Source organism: Lepisma saccharinum, chromosome 1 (genome assembly GCF_977018435.1).
Source record: "Lepisma saccharinum chromosome 1, izLepSacc3.1, whole genome shotgun sequence".
Taxonomy (NCBI): domain Eukaryota; kingdom Metazoa; phylum Arthropoda; class Insecta; order Zygentoma; family Lepismatidae; genus Lepisma; species Lepisma saccharinum.
The window spans coordinates 65,019,369-65,039,083 of record NC_139229.1 but is presented as its reverse complement, the minus strand read 5'-3'; the positions used below and the strand labels follow the sequence as shown (position 1 = coordinate 65,039,083).

The 19,715-nt window shown below is 37.0% G+C and overlaps 1 protein-coding gene across 4 annotated transcripts in view; it reads left to right on the top strand.

The window, feature by feature from the left end:
• Positions 1–19,715, top strand: part of LOC145995987 (E3 ubiquitin-protein ligase RNF123-like) — an 86,529-nt gene that overhangs the window by 48,850 nt on the left and 17,964 nt on the right. For 2 of the 4 annotated variants that reach the window (XM_083132142.1, XM_083132132.1), the window contains exons 10-15: positions 203–339; positions 7,644–8,655; positions 10,642–10,804; positions 14,446–14,636; positions 17,205–17,344; positions 17,838–18,026. In XM_083132142.1, the coding sequence (XP_082988268.1) occupies positions 203–339; positions 7,644–8,655; positions 10,642–10,804; positions 14,446–14,636; positions 17,205–17,344; positions 17,838–18,026 (1,832 nt within the window). Of the gene's footprint in view, positions 1–202; positions 340–7,625; positions 8,656–10,641; positions 10,805–14,445; positions 14,637–17,204; positions 17,345–17,837; positions 18,027–19,715 lie in introns of all 4 variants that reach the window. The other 2 variants (XM_083132123.1, XM_083132115.1) reach the window with 1 other exon arrangement.

Here is a 19,715-nt window from a genome sequence, read left to right as displayed (position 1 = left end):
TATGTCCAACCATGCATATTGTTCTTTCTCTAAGCAAGTGTGCAATTAGTGATATAGTAAATTAGTAAATTACTAACTTATTAGTTTTCTGCAAATCTTGAATGTCATAGCAATGTAAGTCTCCAAACTCATTTGAAGTCTGTACCGAATATTAGGCTAATTGTTTTATTGCCTTTGTGAAGTATTGATTCTCTTACTGCAGGTATTGAATCTTTGCAAGTTGAACTACTGAAAATACTACTAGACAACTCGGATGGAACCCCAACTCAACCTTCATCAAGGAAGATCTTCCTTAAAAAGTTCAGAGAGTTTCTTAGAGAGAATATAGTAACAAGCCGTGTAAGTTTTTGGAAATACTGTATGATTAGTATTTAACCACTATAAAAGTTGGAACTAATAGATAAAAGTAAATAACTGTTAAGGAGCTTCTAGACCAAATTGACAACCAACCTATAATAAAAAAGCATTCACTGAGCATGTAGGACCAACAGACTGAAGCAACATGACACACACAATTGAAAAAGTGGCCCAGTGCATGGTACATCGACTTAATGTGACTCAATTGCTGTGTCATATCACCACAGCTTTCTTCTCCTTAACAGGGATGCCCAAAGTATGACCCTCAGGCCACATCCAGCATGCTGAGGTACTTCATGCAGCCCACGTTACTACTTATTAAAACTTTAATTTTATTTTGAAGCATTATCTTTAATGGAAGTAAAATGTAATATTTCCTGTGGCCAATACTAGCCCTCCCTGTATATAGGAAAGTTTGGGCCCCCCTATCCTAAAGAGATAGCCTACTGTTTCCTGCTCTAAAGTTGAGAAAAAACATGATTTTACAAAGATGCTTTGTACATTATTACTGTATACGAGGGGTGACTGAAAAGTTTTGAGCCTAACACAGAAAATGGGTAGCTAGACAAACCAAATAATATTTATGTACCACTCTTCGTTAGTATCATGTCCCATGTTAATGTTTCTCTTTTTCTTTTATTTTTTGTTCTTCTTCTGTTGCAAGGTCTTCGAAGTGAAGAAGGTTCAGTGATTTGTTGACAGTTGAGAAATTGGAGTATCTCTTGGTGGTCAAATACCTTCATCTCAAAGGAATGTCACTATCAGAAAATCTGCCAAGATATGTTCAATACTTTACATGTCAATGTCCCTTCATATGCCATAGTCAAATGTTGGGTACAAGAATTCAAGAGGGGCAGGGTACTGTTCAAGATGAGTGGAGGTCTGGTAGACCTGGAACTGTCACCACCAAAGAAAATATTAACACATTCGGGTCTGGCCTCATAATACAGCATTTTTACCTCTGGATTGCGGTTTTTCGATGTTTTTAAAAAAATCATAGAAAAAAATATTTTTAATTTGTTTTTTTCTACCACACATTTCTTAAATCTACAAAACTTTCTCTTTTCAATTAACAAAAATTTGTTAAATTTTATTTTCATTTTCAGACATTTTTGAATATTTTTTTCAGGAATGTTTTGTGAAGAAGAAAAAAAGTACAACATTGTAACAAATGTTAATATAGAGATATTTTAAGTTCGTAATCTGGAAATTTCAATAATTAAGTACATAAACTATCAATACATCTTTTGAATCTTGCATAAGAATACTTCTCATGTGCACATAACAAAAAATAATTACAAATTACAGGTAATTAGCTTTTGTATGAAAAAGTGGCTGCAGGACAGGACCACACGATGTATCAGCTGGTTCTGCGTCATCTGTAAAAATTAAGCAAATAAATAAATAAACTAAATAAATTAAATAAATTTTCATTTGACATACACTATACAAAATAATAAATGGAAAAACTAAAAATACATCAGTGCATGTAGGAGAATCAAGCAAGAGGCAAGATGAATAGACCCAAAATATTACCTCTTCTCACTTCATTCATAAAATACTAGAGTTTGCAACACTGTTTATATTGTCAACAATTAATTATTACGAATATAACCTACCTTCCAAATCTTCAAATTCATCTGCATCATCAAAATTGTCGCTAACTTCAAACTCTGAGGCGGAATTTCCGCTATGCAGTCTGGATCTAATGACGCCATTCTAAACAATGCAACGTACATCAACCCGAACACAAACAGTACCAGGTGCGAGATAAAATAGCACATGAGTCACCTAGCAGTCGGAATTTCAACAGAGCGGCTTGAATGAACATGCACATGAGACGAAGTACGAACATAGCCCGTAGTTAATCGGCAAAGCGATTGCATACTGCAGGACGGGCTATGCCCGTCGTTCGTCCACATTGACTTTGTAACATGCCCTGCGGGCTATGCCCGTCGTGAGACCCCAATGTGTTAACCTTGTTCTGGACATGATCATGCAAGAATGCCAATTGTCAACATGTCAAGTAGCAGACATTGGTCATCTCACAGGAGCGAGCTGATTGCATTTTGAAGAAAGAGCTTGGCTTCCCGAAAGTTTCTGCTCGATGAGTCCATGACTTCGACTCCTGAGTAGAAGCACACTCAGCACAAGATGTCAAGGGAAAATTTGGAACTGTTTGAAGCAGATGTGGACAATTCTATTGCTCGATTCAATACTATGGATGAGTGCTGGGACCACAACTTTCAGCCGGAAAGAAAATAACAAAGGAAGGAATGGAAGCATGCATCATCTCCCACACCAAAGAAGGCCAATGTCATGCCGTCAGCCGGGAAGAGGTGACAGACTTTTAGGATTCCCGAGGTGGTGTGCTGATTGATTACCTTTAAAGGGGTCACACCATCGCCGGAGAATATTACTCTGATTACGTACTGAAAGATCTCAGAGTGCAAATCCAAGAGAAGATCAGACCATGCTGACCAGAGGAGATCTCTTTCACCAGAACAATGTTCCAGCACACACCTCAGAGATTGCCATGGCAGCAATCAATGACTGTGGATTCAAGCTTGTTCCTCATCCCCATATTAGCAGGACCTGGCCTGCAACTTTAGCTGGCCAACGTTTTGCAGTGTGATACTCCAATTTCTCCTTTTTCAACAAGTCACTGAACTTTTTTCACTTCAAGACCCAGCAACCAAAAAATGAGAAACGTTAGAAGCATGAACATGGGTCATGATACTAATGAAGATTGGTACATTATTAAAAATATCATTTGGTTTGCCTAGCCACCTATTTTCTATGTTAGGTTCAAAACTTTTCAGTCACCCCTTGAATATATTCTAAGTTTTGTTTAAATTAACATTTCATTCAAATTTATGCAGTTACAGGACTTCTAAAGCTTATTTAACCGCAAGTTAATGTGAACGTGCTGTAGAAACTCAAAAGAGTTTCGAAATTTACTATGAGCACATGTGTTGTGAAACCCCAACAACTGAGTTTCGATACCTCATAAAATGGTATACTAAATTGGGACAATCAAATACCCAAACATTCCCAATTTATCCAAACTCCGAAACCGCATTAGCTCAAACTTGTTTGTTTAATACGTTCATGTGTGCTCAATCCAATGAATCAATATTCACTCATAGTGCATTCCAAATTTAAAAGAAAAAAAAACCTTCTTTCAGTACACCCTGTACTATAAATGAATCAAATTAAACAGACCCCTTAGTTGTTTCTACTACCACTGAAATAATTGTAGATTCTCCTACAAGATGATAATTTATGTTGCCATGCATGATTCACCCAGGATCCCTACTGCATTCCTTGTGCATGTGAGTCAGTACCATAAATTACATTGGAAACTTAGGTTCATCAACAATAATGCCAGTGAATATCTTTAGATTGGGAAATTAAGAGACTGAGTACCCCATTCCAAGACAGACATTAACTTATCCCTTAGTACTGTAGTAACCCCTCTATGCTTCCAAGGCTCATTAACATAAGCATAACCCAGAGTGACCAATGCGACACGTATCCTCCCCTTCTGAAAGAGAATACAGACATTAGCACACATATTTCTAAGTTTATGCACTCTGAGGAACCCTGTAAGGCTAAATTGTAACATCAATAATAAACAACATGTGTTCTTTATTAGACGACTGGTAGAATGAAAGTTAACTCTTTCCGGTTTACAACCGACACTCTGTATCTCTTATAAATCTTATACAATCATTATCAGCCAGCATACTTAACATCCATCTATATGAAAACTAACACTGTCGGTTCTTTCAGTTCAAAGTAGATATGGCTGTAAAGCTTTTATCACACCATGCATTGTCTTTACCTACAATGACCCTGAACAGAATCCTTCTCTTGTCAAAGGTGAAGCTACTTTGACAATAAAAAAAATTGGACGGATTTCAAATTGAAAACATTGAAATAAATATACCATCAAACTAATTATTAGATTCACAGAACAAGATCTCTGCCAAGGAGATATTGGTCACCTCTTCCATAGGTGAAAGTTACATGTCAAAATGTATCACATGACCTTGACCAAAATTATGCTATTACATCTTTTACAAGTTATACTCCTTGTGTTGATATTTGAGGTTAACTACGATAACTGTCGATTATACGTTCATTTATGACTAATCCATTGTGTTTTCGCAAGACGTTTTACCTGACACCATTTGTTCCTGCCCATATTTACGAAAACACGTATCCGCAAATTATGGCCATAATCGGAAACTTGCATGCTAGCATGTCGTGGAATGCAATGATAATTTGTTTCTACAAAGTTCCTCATGCATTGCACTGGCTACCGCTTGATTAGAAGACGATTGTGGTACTTACGTATCTGGTGTGTATACCAACCAACAGTTCACAATGACTCAAAAAAATTTCAAATATCTGGCATCACATTGTTTTTTATCCCAATGTACGAATTGTATCACCATTCACTGACTTTCGTAAACATTTCGTGCTATTCCGATTCACTTGTAATCCTTCGATGAGCACGATTTTCCCCAATCTCTTTCGTATTGTGAAATTCAAATTTACACAGTTATATCCAACGAGTCCATGAACCGTTCGTTTTTCCCCCGGTTCCCGGAAACAATTCCATTCTTTCACTCGCTGATCTTGAGTTATTATGCTCACTCACTCGTGCATAGATGCATTCACAATCTCAGTCAAGTTTGCATCTAAAACCTTAATTGCATTATTTGAACATTGTGATTAGTTATATTATAATAACATTCATTCGATCCCCTGCCGGTTCAAATCCGGGAACTTTTCTAACGTTGGAAGCGACCCCGGCGCCCACCCAGCATCGAGTGCCTGGGTACCTGGGGGAAACCCTGGGGGGTACAGGCAGTCAGGGGCATGATGCTGATCACATCACCCCATTCACGACCGGATCAAGAAAGTGTGGGGCATTACCCCCACACCCCCTATATGCCTTCATGCTGTGGTGCTAAGCACAGGGGAGCACTTTTTTTTTTTATAATAACATTCATGAGCAGTTCAAAAGAACACAATAATTTCGATATTTAGATACTAAGAATGAGCTGAGGGCACCTGTTGAGCAAAATCGGTACTATGGAACAGCTCTGCCTCCCGTACCGTATACTGCTGCCACTGTGTGAGCAATCACAGAACTCATTTGCCCATCAAGTCAAATAACAAATCTAGGTTGGCGATTTTAATAGTTTTACCCTTTACAAAGAGAAGCAAGCGAAACAAAATTAATACACACATGACTGATGCTTATGACACAGACCATCATATTAACATCCTTGACATGTTTAAAATGTACATTACCAGGCTGTCCCAGAAGTCCTGCACCATACAAGGGCAAAAATGAAACACAGAATATCAGCAACAAAGACAGACTTTATTCAGCAAAGTACAGACCTCCATGTTCAATTACCTTCATCCATCTCTGCGACAACAGTTCAATCTGATGGCGATACCAGGTGGCAGGTTTAGAATTGAAAAACTCGCGACAGACAGAATTTACCTCATCATATGAATTGAAGTGCCGACCACACAGGAAATGTGAGAGAGAGCGAAACAAAGTGTAATCCGATGGTACAACTTCCAGGCTATAGGCAGGATGAGGTAACAACTCAAATCCGTCAAGCTCAGCTAGTGTGTTGGTCACTCTTTGAGCAGTAACCTCTTCCTCTTCGTTAATGCCAGGTATTTCCCGTTCAGAATGGCATACACTCGGCGTAATTGTTCAGAATACAGTTCACCGTTACAGCATTACTTTCTGGAACAAACTCATAATGGACAATCCCATCAATATTCAACCACACACTCAGCACGAGCTTTTTCCCAAATCTGTCCTGTTTCACATGGGCGACGGCCTCCTGTCTTCTTTTCACCCACTGTTTACGTGTGTCAGGGTTGTCAGAAACACCCACTTCTCTCTCCTGTCACATTTCTCCTCCAAAAACGAAGATCATGTGGGTTTTGTAGCAATGTCTGGCAAATTGCAACTCTGCGCTGGCCCTGCACCTCTGTCAACTCGTGCGGACTTTGTCGGGGCTGTTTATTGGTGTAATCCATGTCATGCAAACTACGGTTACTGTCTATTTGGATGCCCCAACCAGTCTTGCTAACACACATGTGCTGGATTGTGGTGTAGCATTCACAGCATCCTGCAGAGACTCGTTAATGTCCATCGGAGGTCACCCCGTGTGGGCCTTGTCCGCGAGGCGTAGATCACCTGAAGCGAATTTTTTAAACCAATGGGAAGCTGCCGATTGATTCAACACTTCTTCGTTCTCTACACGACAAATTTCCTTCGCTACCGCTTTTGCTGTTAGTCATTTTTTCCATAAAAAATGTAGCACTGCACGAAGTGCAATTTGGTCCTCACTCATCGTGCCCACTTTAATTAACTTCACGGGAACACTCGCTACACATGCTGTGTGTGCCTTCACTTCATCCCACGAACCTGTCCTCTATGCCTGCCAACAGTGGCGCCACCTACCCTTGCAAACTTCACCTCTTGAAGCTCAGTGTGCTGATGGTTCAGGACTTCTGGGACAGCCTGGTATTAAAAAATATGGATAATTGATATTAATGAGGTTTTCTTGTGTTAGATTGTTATTGAATTTGGTGACAGAATGGTATCTAAGAGCAATACTTTAATTGTCTAATTTAGATTCTCAATTGTCTTTCTTTAAACCTGAAACTATAACACCAAAATGTCTATTGTCCTGCATAGTTTAGTTGTAGGACAACTTTGGTGTATCACAGAGAAATGTATTTGTTTGGGCTGAGCAAATACCACTTTGAATTGATATTGATTCCATTTTCACATACTAGTATGTCATTGACTAAATTTGAATTCATATTGATGGCTTGATATGGGCTCAGTTATATTATTTTTTATAATTTTCCTTTTCAAAATCATGTATGTGGCATATTTTGAAGTATTTGTAATTTGTTATTTGAGTAAATATATTGTACAGCTAGAAGAAAATTTTCGTTGTTATAGAATCATTAAATGCACACAAAAAATCTTACAATTTATGTTACTTTTTGGCAGAGACATGATGTAAATAAGCCAACAGGCAGTACATTATGTAATCTTGCTTTTCCGGATGGGGTTAATGGTGTCAATAAGTCCCTAACTGTCAGCAAATGTAGTTGTAGAGGCTCGCATGTTTTAAAATGTAAACCGTAATAATACAATAATTTACTTTTTAATTTATAGTCAGTTACAGTATTTTACCTTTTAATTATAGTCAGTGCCATTTCTGCAGACTCCCCTTCCTGTGACACTATGCTGCTTCCATCGTCTGCTGGTCACCTTCAGAGCCCTCTGGGAAAAGGAAGTTGCCTCGTACCCAGTTGTGATACCTGCTCGAATATTTTATGATGGTTCAGTGAACTATTTCACCATCGACAGGCTCGGTGGGGTTCTGTCACACTTGCAGAAAGCCCTGAGGGAAGACCTCGGTAAAGTTCTCGGAACCCAAAACATCGTCTCCATTCCCGAAGGAAGCACATCAAGAACTGCAGACACGTCGGCGCAGACGAATCCGGAACCAAGATTACCAGCACCTGAAGAGTCTAATACTACCATTACCGAAAGTAATAATTCGGTTACGACGGAAATGTTTTCGTCGTCTTCCATGTCCGCCGCAGGTTTTCTGGATGCTCAGTCTCAAGCTGCCATAGTGATTCCGATCATAGAGAATATTAACTATGCTGAAAACATGTCTTCAGATGGTACCCTGCTTCTGCATCAACCTCTCGGAATGACCTCCGAAGTTAAAGAACACGGTGCACTCGATCCTGCATTGTCACTCATTGAACTGTTGGATGGCATTATTTTGTTCTTTCACATCGCCGCATACAAACAGCTGGGGAAAGTGAGCACGTTGAGGGACAGCATGAATGAATATGTTACGGCAATGGAGGAAACGAGGAAGAAACTTGAATTTTACTATTCGGAAAGTGAGAGTGAAATAAAAGTCCAGGAGTGTGACAGTGAAGTGATCGACGAGTTGAGGAAGGCATCCGAAGTGTTTGACAGGAAACTGTCCGAACAGTCCCGCCACATGGCATGGGTTGTAGCGGCCGTGTACTCTACGGAGAAACAAACTCAGATAGCTTGGTTGCTGAGGGTGATTCTTCAGAGCGTGAAAATTGCATCGCAGCAGGGTCCCTTGTTCAGTTTTCTTCCAGACTTTTATCTTGATGCTTTAATAGAGACATGTGCTGCTCTCAGAAACTACTTCCATCCTACGGCTCCTTTGGAGAACATTGAAGGTAAGTTGATAAGAGTCCTTCATGTTACTCCTTTTATTATGAATTGTAGATTATACTCAATCTATCAGTGTAGCCGGATACATTTACTTTCATCTACAGACACTTATTTGTGATGAATGAAGGGTCCGAATTTCAATATAAAAAACTAATCATGTTCAAGAGAAGTATATAAATGACATTTCAGTGTTATAATGGTAAATATAATCTCAAATCTCAAGTCCACAAACATATTACACAAAATAAATATTGAATAACCATGTAATAATTAAAAAATGCCCCTCTATTGTGTCTGGAAAATGGATTACAGTGGAACCCTGATTTTACATTTTCCCACATTATGCGTTCAGTCTTGATGGTTCCAACAGCAACAGTATATACGGTACTGTACGAGGTGTACACCAAAAGTACGTGCCGTTTCGTTCTAATTTTCAAGAAAAATGAAATACAATGAAATAACCTGTTTTTATTTTTCAACAAACTCTCTCTGTTTATTGATACATAGTTGCCATCGCTCAGTCCATTTTGTGTAGCATGTGGCATAGTCATATTTGGAGGTATGTTTTTAGATACTGGAAAACAGCACTTCCCAGGGATGATCTATTGGCAAAATGGCATCCACGAAGAGAATTCTTGAGGTTGGGGAACAACCAGAAGTCACTCGGGGCTAAATCTGGTGAGTATGGTGGATGTGTCAGAAGTTCAATACCGTGGTCAGCCAAGAATGAGGTCACAACATTAGCACGATGTGGCGGTGCATTGTCCATGTGGAGAATGAAATTGCCATTAGCCATTTGTGGTCGTTTCATAGTCAATTTCGGCAAAAATTCTGTAGCCAAAAGTTTACGAAAATACTTGCCCGTAATTATATGACCTTTGGGAACTGGATGAGACAATATCACTTCCTGGGAATTCCAGAAGATTGCGTATAGCACTTTGTCATTTGATGCAACCTGACGAAATTTTTTCGGGGGTGGTGAATCCGTGTGTTTCCACTGCATCGACTGTCTTTTTGTTTCTGGATTGAATAATGGAATTTGTGTTTCATCCATTGTCACAATACTGTCCAAAAAATTGTGTCCCTCCCTTCTGAATCGTGTCAAATTTGCAACACTGGATCGAACGCGAGCATCTTTTTGATCGTCACTAAGCAATCGTTGAACCCAGCGAGAGGAAACTTTCTTTAGGCACAAATCTTTGGTGATTATTCGTTCTACTGTTCCCATTGTTAGCCCCAGGGTATCACAAATCTCCTGCATGGTGACACGCCTATCTTCCATGATAAAATGTTCAACACGGTCAATGTTAGCCTCAGTTGATGCTGTTTTCGGATGTCCAGACCTCTGCTCGTCTTTCACACTCGTTCGTCCATCTTTGAACTCACGCACCCACTTCCTAACAGTGTTTTCTGCAAGAGCACTATCACCACACACGGCCTCCAGTTGGCGATGAATATCGGCTGCACAACGTCCAGCTACGGTAAGGAATTTCACAATTACCCGTTGCTCTTCAAGTGGAAATTCCATTTCCCCAGGCAGTATCAGAAACACGTCTTACTCCTTCAGGCACTGCCACCTAGCACAAAAAACTGACACTGCTTGAAGACGAAGGATGGAAGTCTCCGATGCCATAGTTATTTCCTGAAAAGAGAAGAAATGTTGACTTCAGAAGAAAACGGCATGTACTTTTGGTGTGCACCTCGTATATAGAAATTCCTGGGAAATTCCCTTCATTTTAAGTTTTTTCAGCTTTGTCCCCTGAAGAACGTAAAATTGAGGTTCTACTGTACCTATAAAATAAATTTGTAACCACTAAAGTGTATATTTCTAATTTTGTTTTTGTTAATTTTATATTACAGGGGAAGAATAAGAAACTAAAGACTGTTGATATTCATGTTTATTTAAATTTAATGTGCAAATTTAATTTGATATCAGACTAATGATTGCATTATTTACTTTTATCAGACTAATGACTGCATTGTATTTACAGGGTACCAAGATCTGTTAATTGAAGTGGCAGAATTCTTATGCATACATTTTGCAGACCAAAGGATTGTCCATGCAAATTCTAAAGACACATTGATACAGGCATTAGCCACTTTTGTATGTAATCAGAACACGTTAACTGCACTGGAAAGAGTACCTTATGCAAGGTATGTTTACAATAAGTTATATATAAAATTATTCGAAATTGTAACTTGAAGTAAAGTTTTGTTCTTTTGAATAAGAACTGTCCGAACCAGTATGTATGATAAACCTTTCCATGATATGATGTTGACTTGTAATACATATACATCATTGATAAGCAATAGAATTAACTCAGAGTTACTAAAACAGCTATTAAAAATGCTGTAATATATATTTGTTCATATTTATCTGTGTATTTCGTCTGTCATGAATTCTCTTATTGCCAGCTAGGAAAAAGATGCCTGTGTGGTATTGCGTACAACTATTGTATTGCATATTAATACTTCATTATTGCCTGAATGATATGGGCACTGTTTGTGGTAATGCAGAAAGAAATAACTGTACATAGGTTTATATTTTTTATGAAGAAAATGTTGGATATACGTATGTTACCAGTGGTGTATACTCCCATGTTACCTGGTATATTGCCTGTAAACCAACTGTTCATGTACCATTTTTACTCATGTGTAATGTGCACTTTTTTTTTTTTACAAAATGTGTGCCCCCAGAAACTGTGGTGTGTATTGTGCATGAAATATTTTGACCACCAGGAAACCATGCATGTTTTTACTATGTCACTGCGTAGAACATGTACATATGAATAACCAGATAAATAGACAAATTACCAGGTTGGATGTCTGTAGTAATTATAATTTTTTAAAGAAATATAAAAGTGAAATGGCCATTTTCCAAGATTTTTTACTTTGCAATGTAACATTTGCGACACCGAGAAAAACACATTCTGGCAGAATTTGAGTACATGGGATGTGTGTGTGTCAATGGTATATCTTGGGCGAGAAATAATAGAAAATAACTTCCTGAGTACTGCAAATCCACAACATAATTTTAATTTTGATCTCTCTTCTACTATTGAATAAACAAGGTGGTTACAGAAGTATAATTTTTGGGATAGTAAACACAGAAAGAGGGGGAGGTAGCATGTGTTGGTGACTCATTCAATGGAATCATTACAACCCAGCAGTGTCCGGTACTGTACATTTATACATGTGTATGTCACAGGGTTGCTTGGGTTTTCTTTCATGATTCCTACCAACAAAATATCCATAATGGATACTGTTTCAGTTGCATATAACAAATTTTTAATATATCCTTCGATTCTCGAATTATTACTGGGTTGCCATGACCTACTCCCCGACCCTCGTATATAAGAATTGTTGTGGTAAACCAGGTCAAATTTTCCGAATATGCCACTGTATATTACCATTTTGAATTTATCACCTAATCATTAGAGGAATTGAGTGAAAATGAGTTCAGACAGGATTTGAGAAATGTATTTTTTATCTAATTTATTGTAATGCAATTTACTAAAAGTTTATGTAGTAATATTTTTTAAGTTATTTGTCTATTGTTTCAAATGTGAGATGTTTCATAGAAAAATACTTTACCTGTGTTAAAATCAGAACAAAATCACAGGATGTCAATAACCCATTCTGGCTTTTTATTTTCATCCTGCATTCTACTTTGTGCTCATGCTCTGATTTAATAGTGGTAAAGTTCGCGCATTCATTATATCTCCATCCGCAATCCTTTCATGAAACTTGCTTGTTGTGCTTTTAGTTTTTTTATTAGATTTTGGTTTTGTTATTAGCATGTGGAGACCGTGGGTTGCAAAACAGGTTCCTTTAGTAAACGTTGTTGCGCAGGAGAATTTAACTGACGAAAGTAACCCCCAGCTAAGTACTAGCAGCGGCAGTTCCAGAGTGCTGAGGGTAAAAAGAAAATTCTGAACAAACAAGCTCAAGAATTTGTATGCATTGTGCACAAATATGTCTCCAGGAATAATTCAGGAAGAAGAACCATATCGGAGACAGCAAATATTTTGAAATTAGACAGGAAAACAGTGCGAAAGATCACAGAAAGAGGCCCAGTTACACCAAAGAAGTCTGGTAATAAAAAGAAAAAAATTCATAAAGTGGACGAGTTTGTTTGCGATTTTGTTAGGAGAGAGATTTACAATATTTTTTTTCTAAAGGACGCACACTAAGTGTCTGTGAATTATTAACACAACTGAAACTAGTATCAGACTTCCCTTACAAACAAACAACGCTTCGAGAGCTTCTGAAGAAACTTGGTTTTTCTTTTCGACGGCTGAAGAAAAGAAATGCAATAATGGAATCGACAAGTATTGTGAAGTGTATCATAATTTGCAAGTTATCACTCGGCTGCTAGTGAAAATCCCAAAAATGAATACTGCAGGACATTATTTCCTTCATGGAGAGGCACGACATTCCAGTACCGAAACCTGTTCCTATAAAAGCCCTTTTATTAGAAATAATTAAATTGGCAAACATTACTAATAAGTACGTAGTGGATGAGCTTGCAGCCTCACGTGGACATGAAGTGTTGCGACTCCCTCCCTACCATTGCATGTTTAATCCCATAGAACTGATGTGGGCCAAGTTAAAATCATATGTGAGGAAAAACAATGTATCTCCTACTCTTAAGTGCCAGTGTATGCCAGCTGTTGCGTGATGGAACAGAGACAATTGATGCCCAGCTTTCGTTGTCCTGTATTCAGTACACCATCAAAATTGAGAGAAAATATATTAACCATGACACGGATAGTAACCAGGAGAGATTCATGATTCACGTGGGGGACAGCGATGACGATGAGTGAAAGTAAGTTAACTATATATGTATATTCTGAATAATATATTTTTTGAGTAGACAAGATAGGGGTATTCAGTGTAAATATGAGGATTTAGAATGTGCCTCTGTCCTATCTTTGCCGGACCCTGTGGCCAAGTGGTTAGCACATCGCACTGCGACGCCAAGGGTCCCGGGTTCGAATCCCGCTCGGGCTTGGTTGTTTGTGAATGTCCATTCATCAATTTCATCACTCATCACTGATCCCCATCTTCGCAAATTAGCCAAGAGGCACAAAACGCGAAGTAAAATAAACTAAATCAATCAATCAATCTTTCCTATCTTTATTAATATTGTCCTTTTTAATCTTTATCTGTATTTCTTTTCTCTTTCCATATTCTTTAATTTGTTTGTTTCTCTTTCTTTTTCTTTACCCTTTCTTTACAATTTCCTTCTGCTTTTCATCTTTATCTCTTCTTCAATTTGGCAACATCGCTTTCCTACTCCAGTTTGTTTGCTTCTACTTCAAGAGAAAACCTGCCTGCTTGGGTGTTTTTTTTTTATTTTTTAACAAAGAGCACCACTCCCTTTGTTAACTGCTGGGGATATAATGAACACACAGACTCTATAAGGGGTGACCCTTTGTGGAGACACCCAAATGTCAACTTCTATTCCACGTAGTACACCCTGGACTGAATTTTGCAGACTGGCAAGACTCTTGACATCTGGACACTCAGCCTGTATATTCCTCTGTGGAGCACATGTTGTCTTGTCCTATATGTGTGTGATTCTCCCTTCATTGTTCTCATCTTATCACCATTCACCCTCACCTTCGGGATTAGCCAAAACTGGCAGAAAATAAAATAAATAAATCAATCAATAAATCTGATGTAACACAGTTAAAATGATATATTTGTCAACTGTTGATTCATTTGTTATAGTGTGAAGTAAGTTTTCCGCACACAGTATAGACACCTTGTTTTTTTCTTGTACCTTCCAGCCAGATGAACATGGTGAGAAATCTTTTACGTCCATATGAAAACCGTGCCTGGGCTCAGAGCAACTGGGTGTTGGTACGTTTGTGGCAGGGCTGTGGGTTTGCCTTTCGTTATCAAAAATCTCCGCATCTGAATAAGAAGCTTGGCCCAAAAATACTGCATCCAGAGAGTAGCCTGATAAATCAAGCAATAAGTGAGTAGATACGTAGTTATGGTTATTATTTCAGATTTCAGTCCACCTTAGTATTTTTATGTCATGGTAGTTTGTGCAATGGTAGCCTGATCCCTGGGTCTGTTTTTGGCACATTATTTGAAATTAAGCACTACTCTAACTAAAATATAATATCTGGGAAACTAATAATGGCACAGTTGTGAATCATGCCTCTTGTTTTTAGTATAGATCAGGCTGAGTGCAGTGAAGACAATGATATGAGTGATGAAGGATCTGTCAGCGATTGTGATAATGTTGAAGAAAGAGAAGGTGATTTGGAGACTAAACTGAAATGTGATGCAAATGTGGTAAACAGCAGTGTGTCACGTATAAATAAATGTTTGTAAGGTTACAATAAATATCATATGCAGTGCCAAAGAAATGTTTTTAAGATCTTTAAGAATCATTATATGTACGACTAAAATAAAATAAAGTGAAAATTACAAAGTAATTATGAATATGTTAGTAAAACCGAACTTGTATCTCACAGATACAGTGCAAGCGATGAAGGGTTATGGTACATTTCTGTACATTTTTCTACGTATTATATTGACATGACATGATGTTCCAAGCTTTTTTACATAAGTTACAGTCATCATAAATATTGTGTAAGTTTTAGTAATCAGAAGAAGAAGAAATTGTTTAAAAACTTTATTTTCACTGATATTGAACTTTGCACCTGATCCTTGGGACTCTACCGGAATTTCAGGATAAAAAATGGTACTGAATTTCTTGCTGGAATATATATGCTTCAATCTCATACAAAGAAATACACACTTGTCATTCTTGCTTTCTGAGGATATTTTTTTATTTAGAGTAGTACTTAATGTCAAGGTTTATTATTATTTTTTTTGTCAAAAATAACCACTGCTCATTTAAATATCATGTGATTACCCTACCTCCTATCATGTCATATGGCAACAGCAGTGATCAATTAGTAATAACTAATGACACACTTTAAAGCTTATGTTACAATGCAGACATGAGTCTCTCTTCAATATCTTCCAAAGGTCACATATTAAAGTTAAACCACGTTGTGGCACATAGACTACTATGGTTATAATGAGAACTGGACTCTCAATCCATATCACTGGCAATCTACCCTCAAACCAGTAGGTTATCAGTGAAACACCTACACATGTATACGCTGTAGTTTCAATAAGGGTAAGAGATGGAAACATTGTTTGTAGTTTATAGAGCAGAAAGAATGTATTTAGTGTACATGATTGCATATGTGTATACAAAATTATTGAATTAAAATATTAATTTTATTGTTTTATTATAATACATATACTGAAGTGTTGCAAGGCAAAAGAAAAGTAGAATTGATCTGCCAAAAAGTTATAAGTATGCAAAGTGACACATTATTTGCTCTTGTACCTAGTAGATTTTCATAAGTTAGGGCAACATTAAGTTCAACTTCCAGTTGTGCACCCCTACTCTTTTTTTTTTTTTTTAAAAAAAAAAAAGCTTTCCTTTCTAAAATATTAATTCACACGTACATTTATATTAGACATATGCAAATATATACATGTAATTTGAATCAATGTAAAAACTGGTACGAAAGGTTAAGACAACAGACAAACTGTAGAAAAGTATACATTATAATTACATATGAAAATTCACTGTTACTACAAAAAATACGATATTGTTAATTGCCTATTACCAGTCCTCTGCGTTTTTTGATGGAAGCAAATTCTTGTGCTAGTTTAGTGAAGTCCAGTTTTCGAGCCCGATCGCTTTCGATACTAATCAACGCCAGTCCACTCAATCTCACTCTTGTCATTGTGCTCTTCAAGTAATCTTTGATCAATTTAGCTTCGAAAACAACCTTTCAGTTGATGAAGATGTCACAAGTATGGTCAAATACAGCATATATTAGCAGGGCATACGCCAGGAATGCTACTAGCCAGAATATTTTTTCCTATCAACAGGAATTCTGAAAGTTCGCAGATGTTCTTTTTTATTATTATTAAGTTTTGACACTATATTCCGAAAACAAACAATGTCTGTAGCTACAGTGCAAGATACATTTTCTTCATATTTCTCCCAGAAAATAGCAGATTCCACTAACTGTTTGTCTGTGAGTTCCATTAGGGTGGTGGGGCTTAATAAGGTGAAGCTTTCTTTCATTTGTTTCATACACCAAAATCTATTGTTTACTTGATTTACTACAATCTCTAAAGCACGGTAGAGAAACATATTTTCTTGCCTGTCGTCTACCCTTAGGTGACATAATCAATGACTTGAACTATTCAGCTAATGAAGGTTTTCTTCTAATGTGGTAATTCACTAATTTTCTAGTGATTAACATTTTCTGTTTGCAGTTGTAAGGACATAGAAATAAAATATGTTTGGTTGAAAATATATTTTAACGCCTAAAGGAAAACCTTTGTGAACTATCGGTTCTGTATTTCTTAATTAATCATTCCTACTGCGCCCCCAAACTGATGTGCCCCTCTGCACCGTGGGGGTTGCGGAGGTACAATTTACGCCACTGTATGTCACATTGAATAGAGTAAAAGAATTGTGTATATTTCTTTCTTTCAGAGCCATGTCCATCGCCATTGCTTCAAGAGCATGTTGCCCAGGTGTTGGTGTCGGACGAGGCTTTGGCTACAGCCTTCATCAATTCAGTGTTGAATCAATTGAACTGGGCATTCTCTGAATTCATTGGCATGCTTCAAGAGGTAACTATCATGTTTTTTAAATGAGTTTTTTGTGCTTTGATATATACAGGGTGTTGGATTACAGTCCCAACAAACTTTCACAATGTGTAGAGGATATCAAGGTGAACAGACTTGCTTGTTTTCTTGTATGTTTGCAAACACATGGTCCAGGTTCATGGTTGCCACAGCCGTGGGCATAGCCAGATATTTTTTTGTAGAGAGGAAGGGTCAGACCATTTACATGTAAAACTTGAATAGAAATAGTAACAATAACAATAATTATTATTATTATTATCATGGTTATGACTATTATGCAATAATAATAACTATTATAAACTAATAAAAATAATTACACAGTAGATAAAAACTAAAACATTTTACACTTCATTATTGTGTTGTATTATTAAATTTATAATTTAACAAAATATATTACCTTCATTAACAATACACAGAAAGAATATACATTATAACAATGAAACTGTTACAAATTATGTCTTTTTATATGCAATTCCAGATTCAGAATGTATCAAATAGACCAGAACGTGTTTTTATAGAATCGAAACAACTTAAGATCTGCGCTACGTGTTTTGATCTGGCACTCTCCCTTCTTCGAGTCGTTGAGATGGTTGTGTCCATAGCTCCAGCGGTATTTACAGATAGCAGCAGACCATCAGCAGATTTACTGCTTGCTAGATTGTGTCAGGTAAGAAATTGAAGAAAGAAGAAAGTTTCAGAAATCAGTTAAATATTTTTAAGTTTCGACTTCTATAATATTACATCTGATCTATCTCAAGCAAATTCTGTTTGTGACTGCCTGTTCTATGATACTGTTTAATGGACAGATCTATCTACCTGTGCTTCAACTGTTGCTTGTAAACATTGTACTGATTTTAAATCTTGTATGGTCGCCACACCGTGCAGTAGTAAGTCCACACTTAAAAGTACAGGTCATGAGAAAACCTTCAGTATAGATTTTTCAAGATAGTATTGTGATATACTCAATATGAAATTTTAGCATACTAATATAAAATTTTCTGATCGATATACTCAATATAAAATTTTAGCATACTAATATAAAATTTTCTGATATTCTACTGGGTTGATATAAAATTGCACTTTCATCATCAAGCAGGTGACTGCAATTGGTTTAGCCAAAAGGAAACCATGTACCTTGGCATTAACTTTGCAAAACCACAGTATATAAACTATTTTTTATATGCATATAACAGTAACAAAATGGTAGAATTTTACACAAAATCATGATTTTTACAGAAATACCAGAGCTGTGTAAAATTATTGACAATTTGATCGACACATGGATGTGCTTATATCTACATATATAATGTCAGCTCTAGTATATTATTACTAGAGATATGCATGGGACACTACTCTTATCATTATGAACTGGTTTAGGCATCAGTACACTTGCTGGTAATCAAAACTTGATATTTATATAAAGAGCATTTGATTTAGTTCAAAATTCTAACATGTTGTTATTTTTATGAGAAAATGTATAATTCATATGCCCTTGTATTTGCAGCTCGACTATCTAAGGCAAGACTTAGCAGTCGCTGACGTGGTAGAGTTTATGTGCACCTGCTTGGTTTAAAATCCCAGCATGGGTGTTTTTTGCGAGTGTCCCTTCATCATTTTCATCATATTATCACTCATCATCGGGATTAACCATAAATGGTAGAATAGCAACGCTAAATAAGACCAGCCAACGACCAAACAATGGAAGTCTGTAGAATTTGGTATCGTGTGGAGCAGCTTGCGACATGTGCAAATCCATTCTCTTCAATCACAGACCTGTAATTACAGACCAAAAATGTGGACAAAAGAAAAAATCATATTTGAACAGCCCATGTGGCCACCACAGTAGCAGCATTATATAGAATCGGCCTCCCCGGTGGTGCATTGGTAGCATCGTCGCCTTGTAATCAAAGGGTCCCAGGTTCGATACCATTAGCCATAAAGTGGACTTAAAACAAGAATTCAATTGAATATTATGTAGAATCAATTCAAAACATATAAATTGTTACATTAATTCTATGTACACGTTGATTCTGATGTATCGTTACTCGCTTCCTGAATTATGTTATTATTTAGGGATGGGACCTATTAATTGGTACTCTATCGGTATCGGCCGATATAGGCATATCGCTGTATCGGTAAAATTACCGATTATTTTTCTGATTCAATATATCGATAAATATCTGATAATTTAGTGCAAAATTCTGCCATTTTGTTGTCATTTTTATGGATAATCTCCATGCCCTACTTTCTAAAAAAGTAAATGTATAAATATGCAATTTCTTTTGCATTGCAGTCACCTTGAAACACACATTTATTAAGGAGGTCAATGAACCTTTCAGATTCTTCAATGACCATT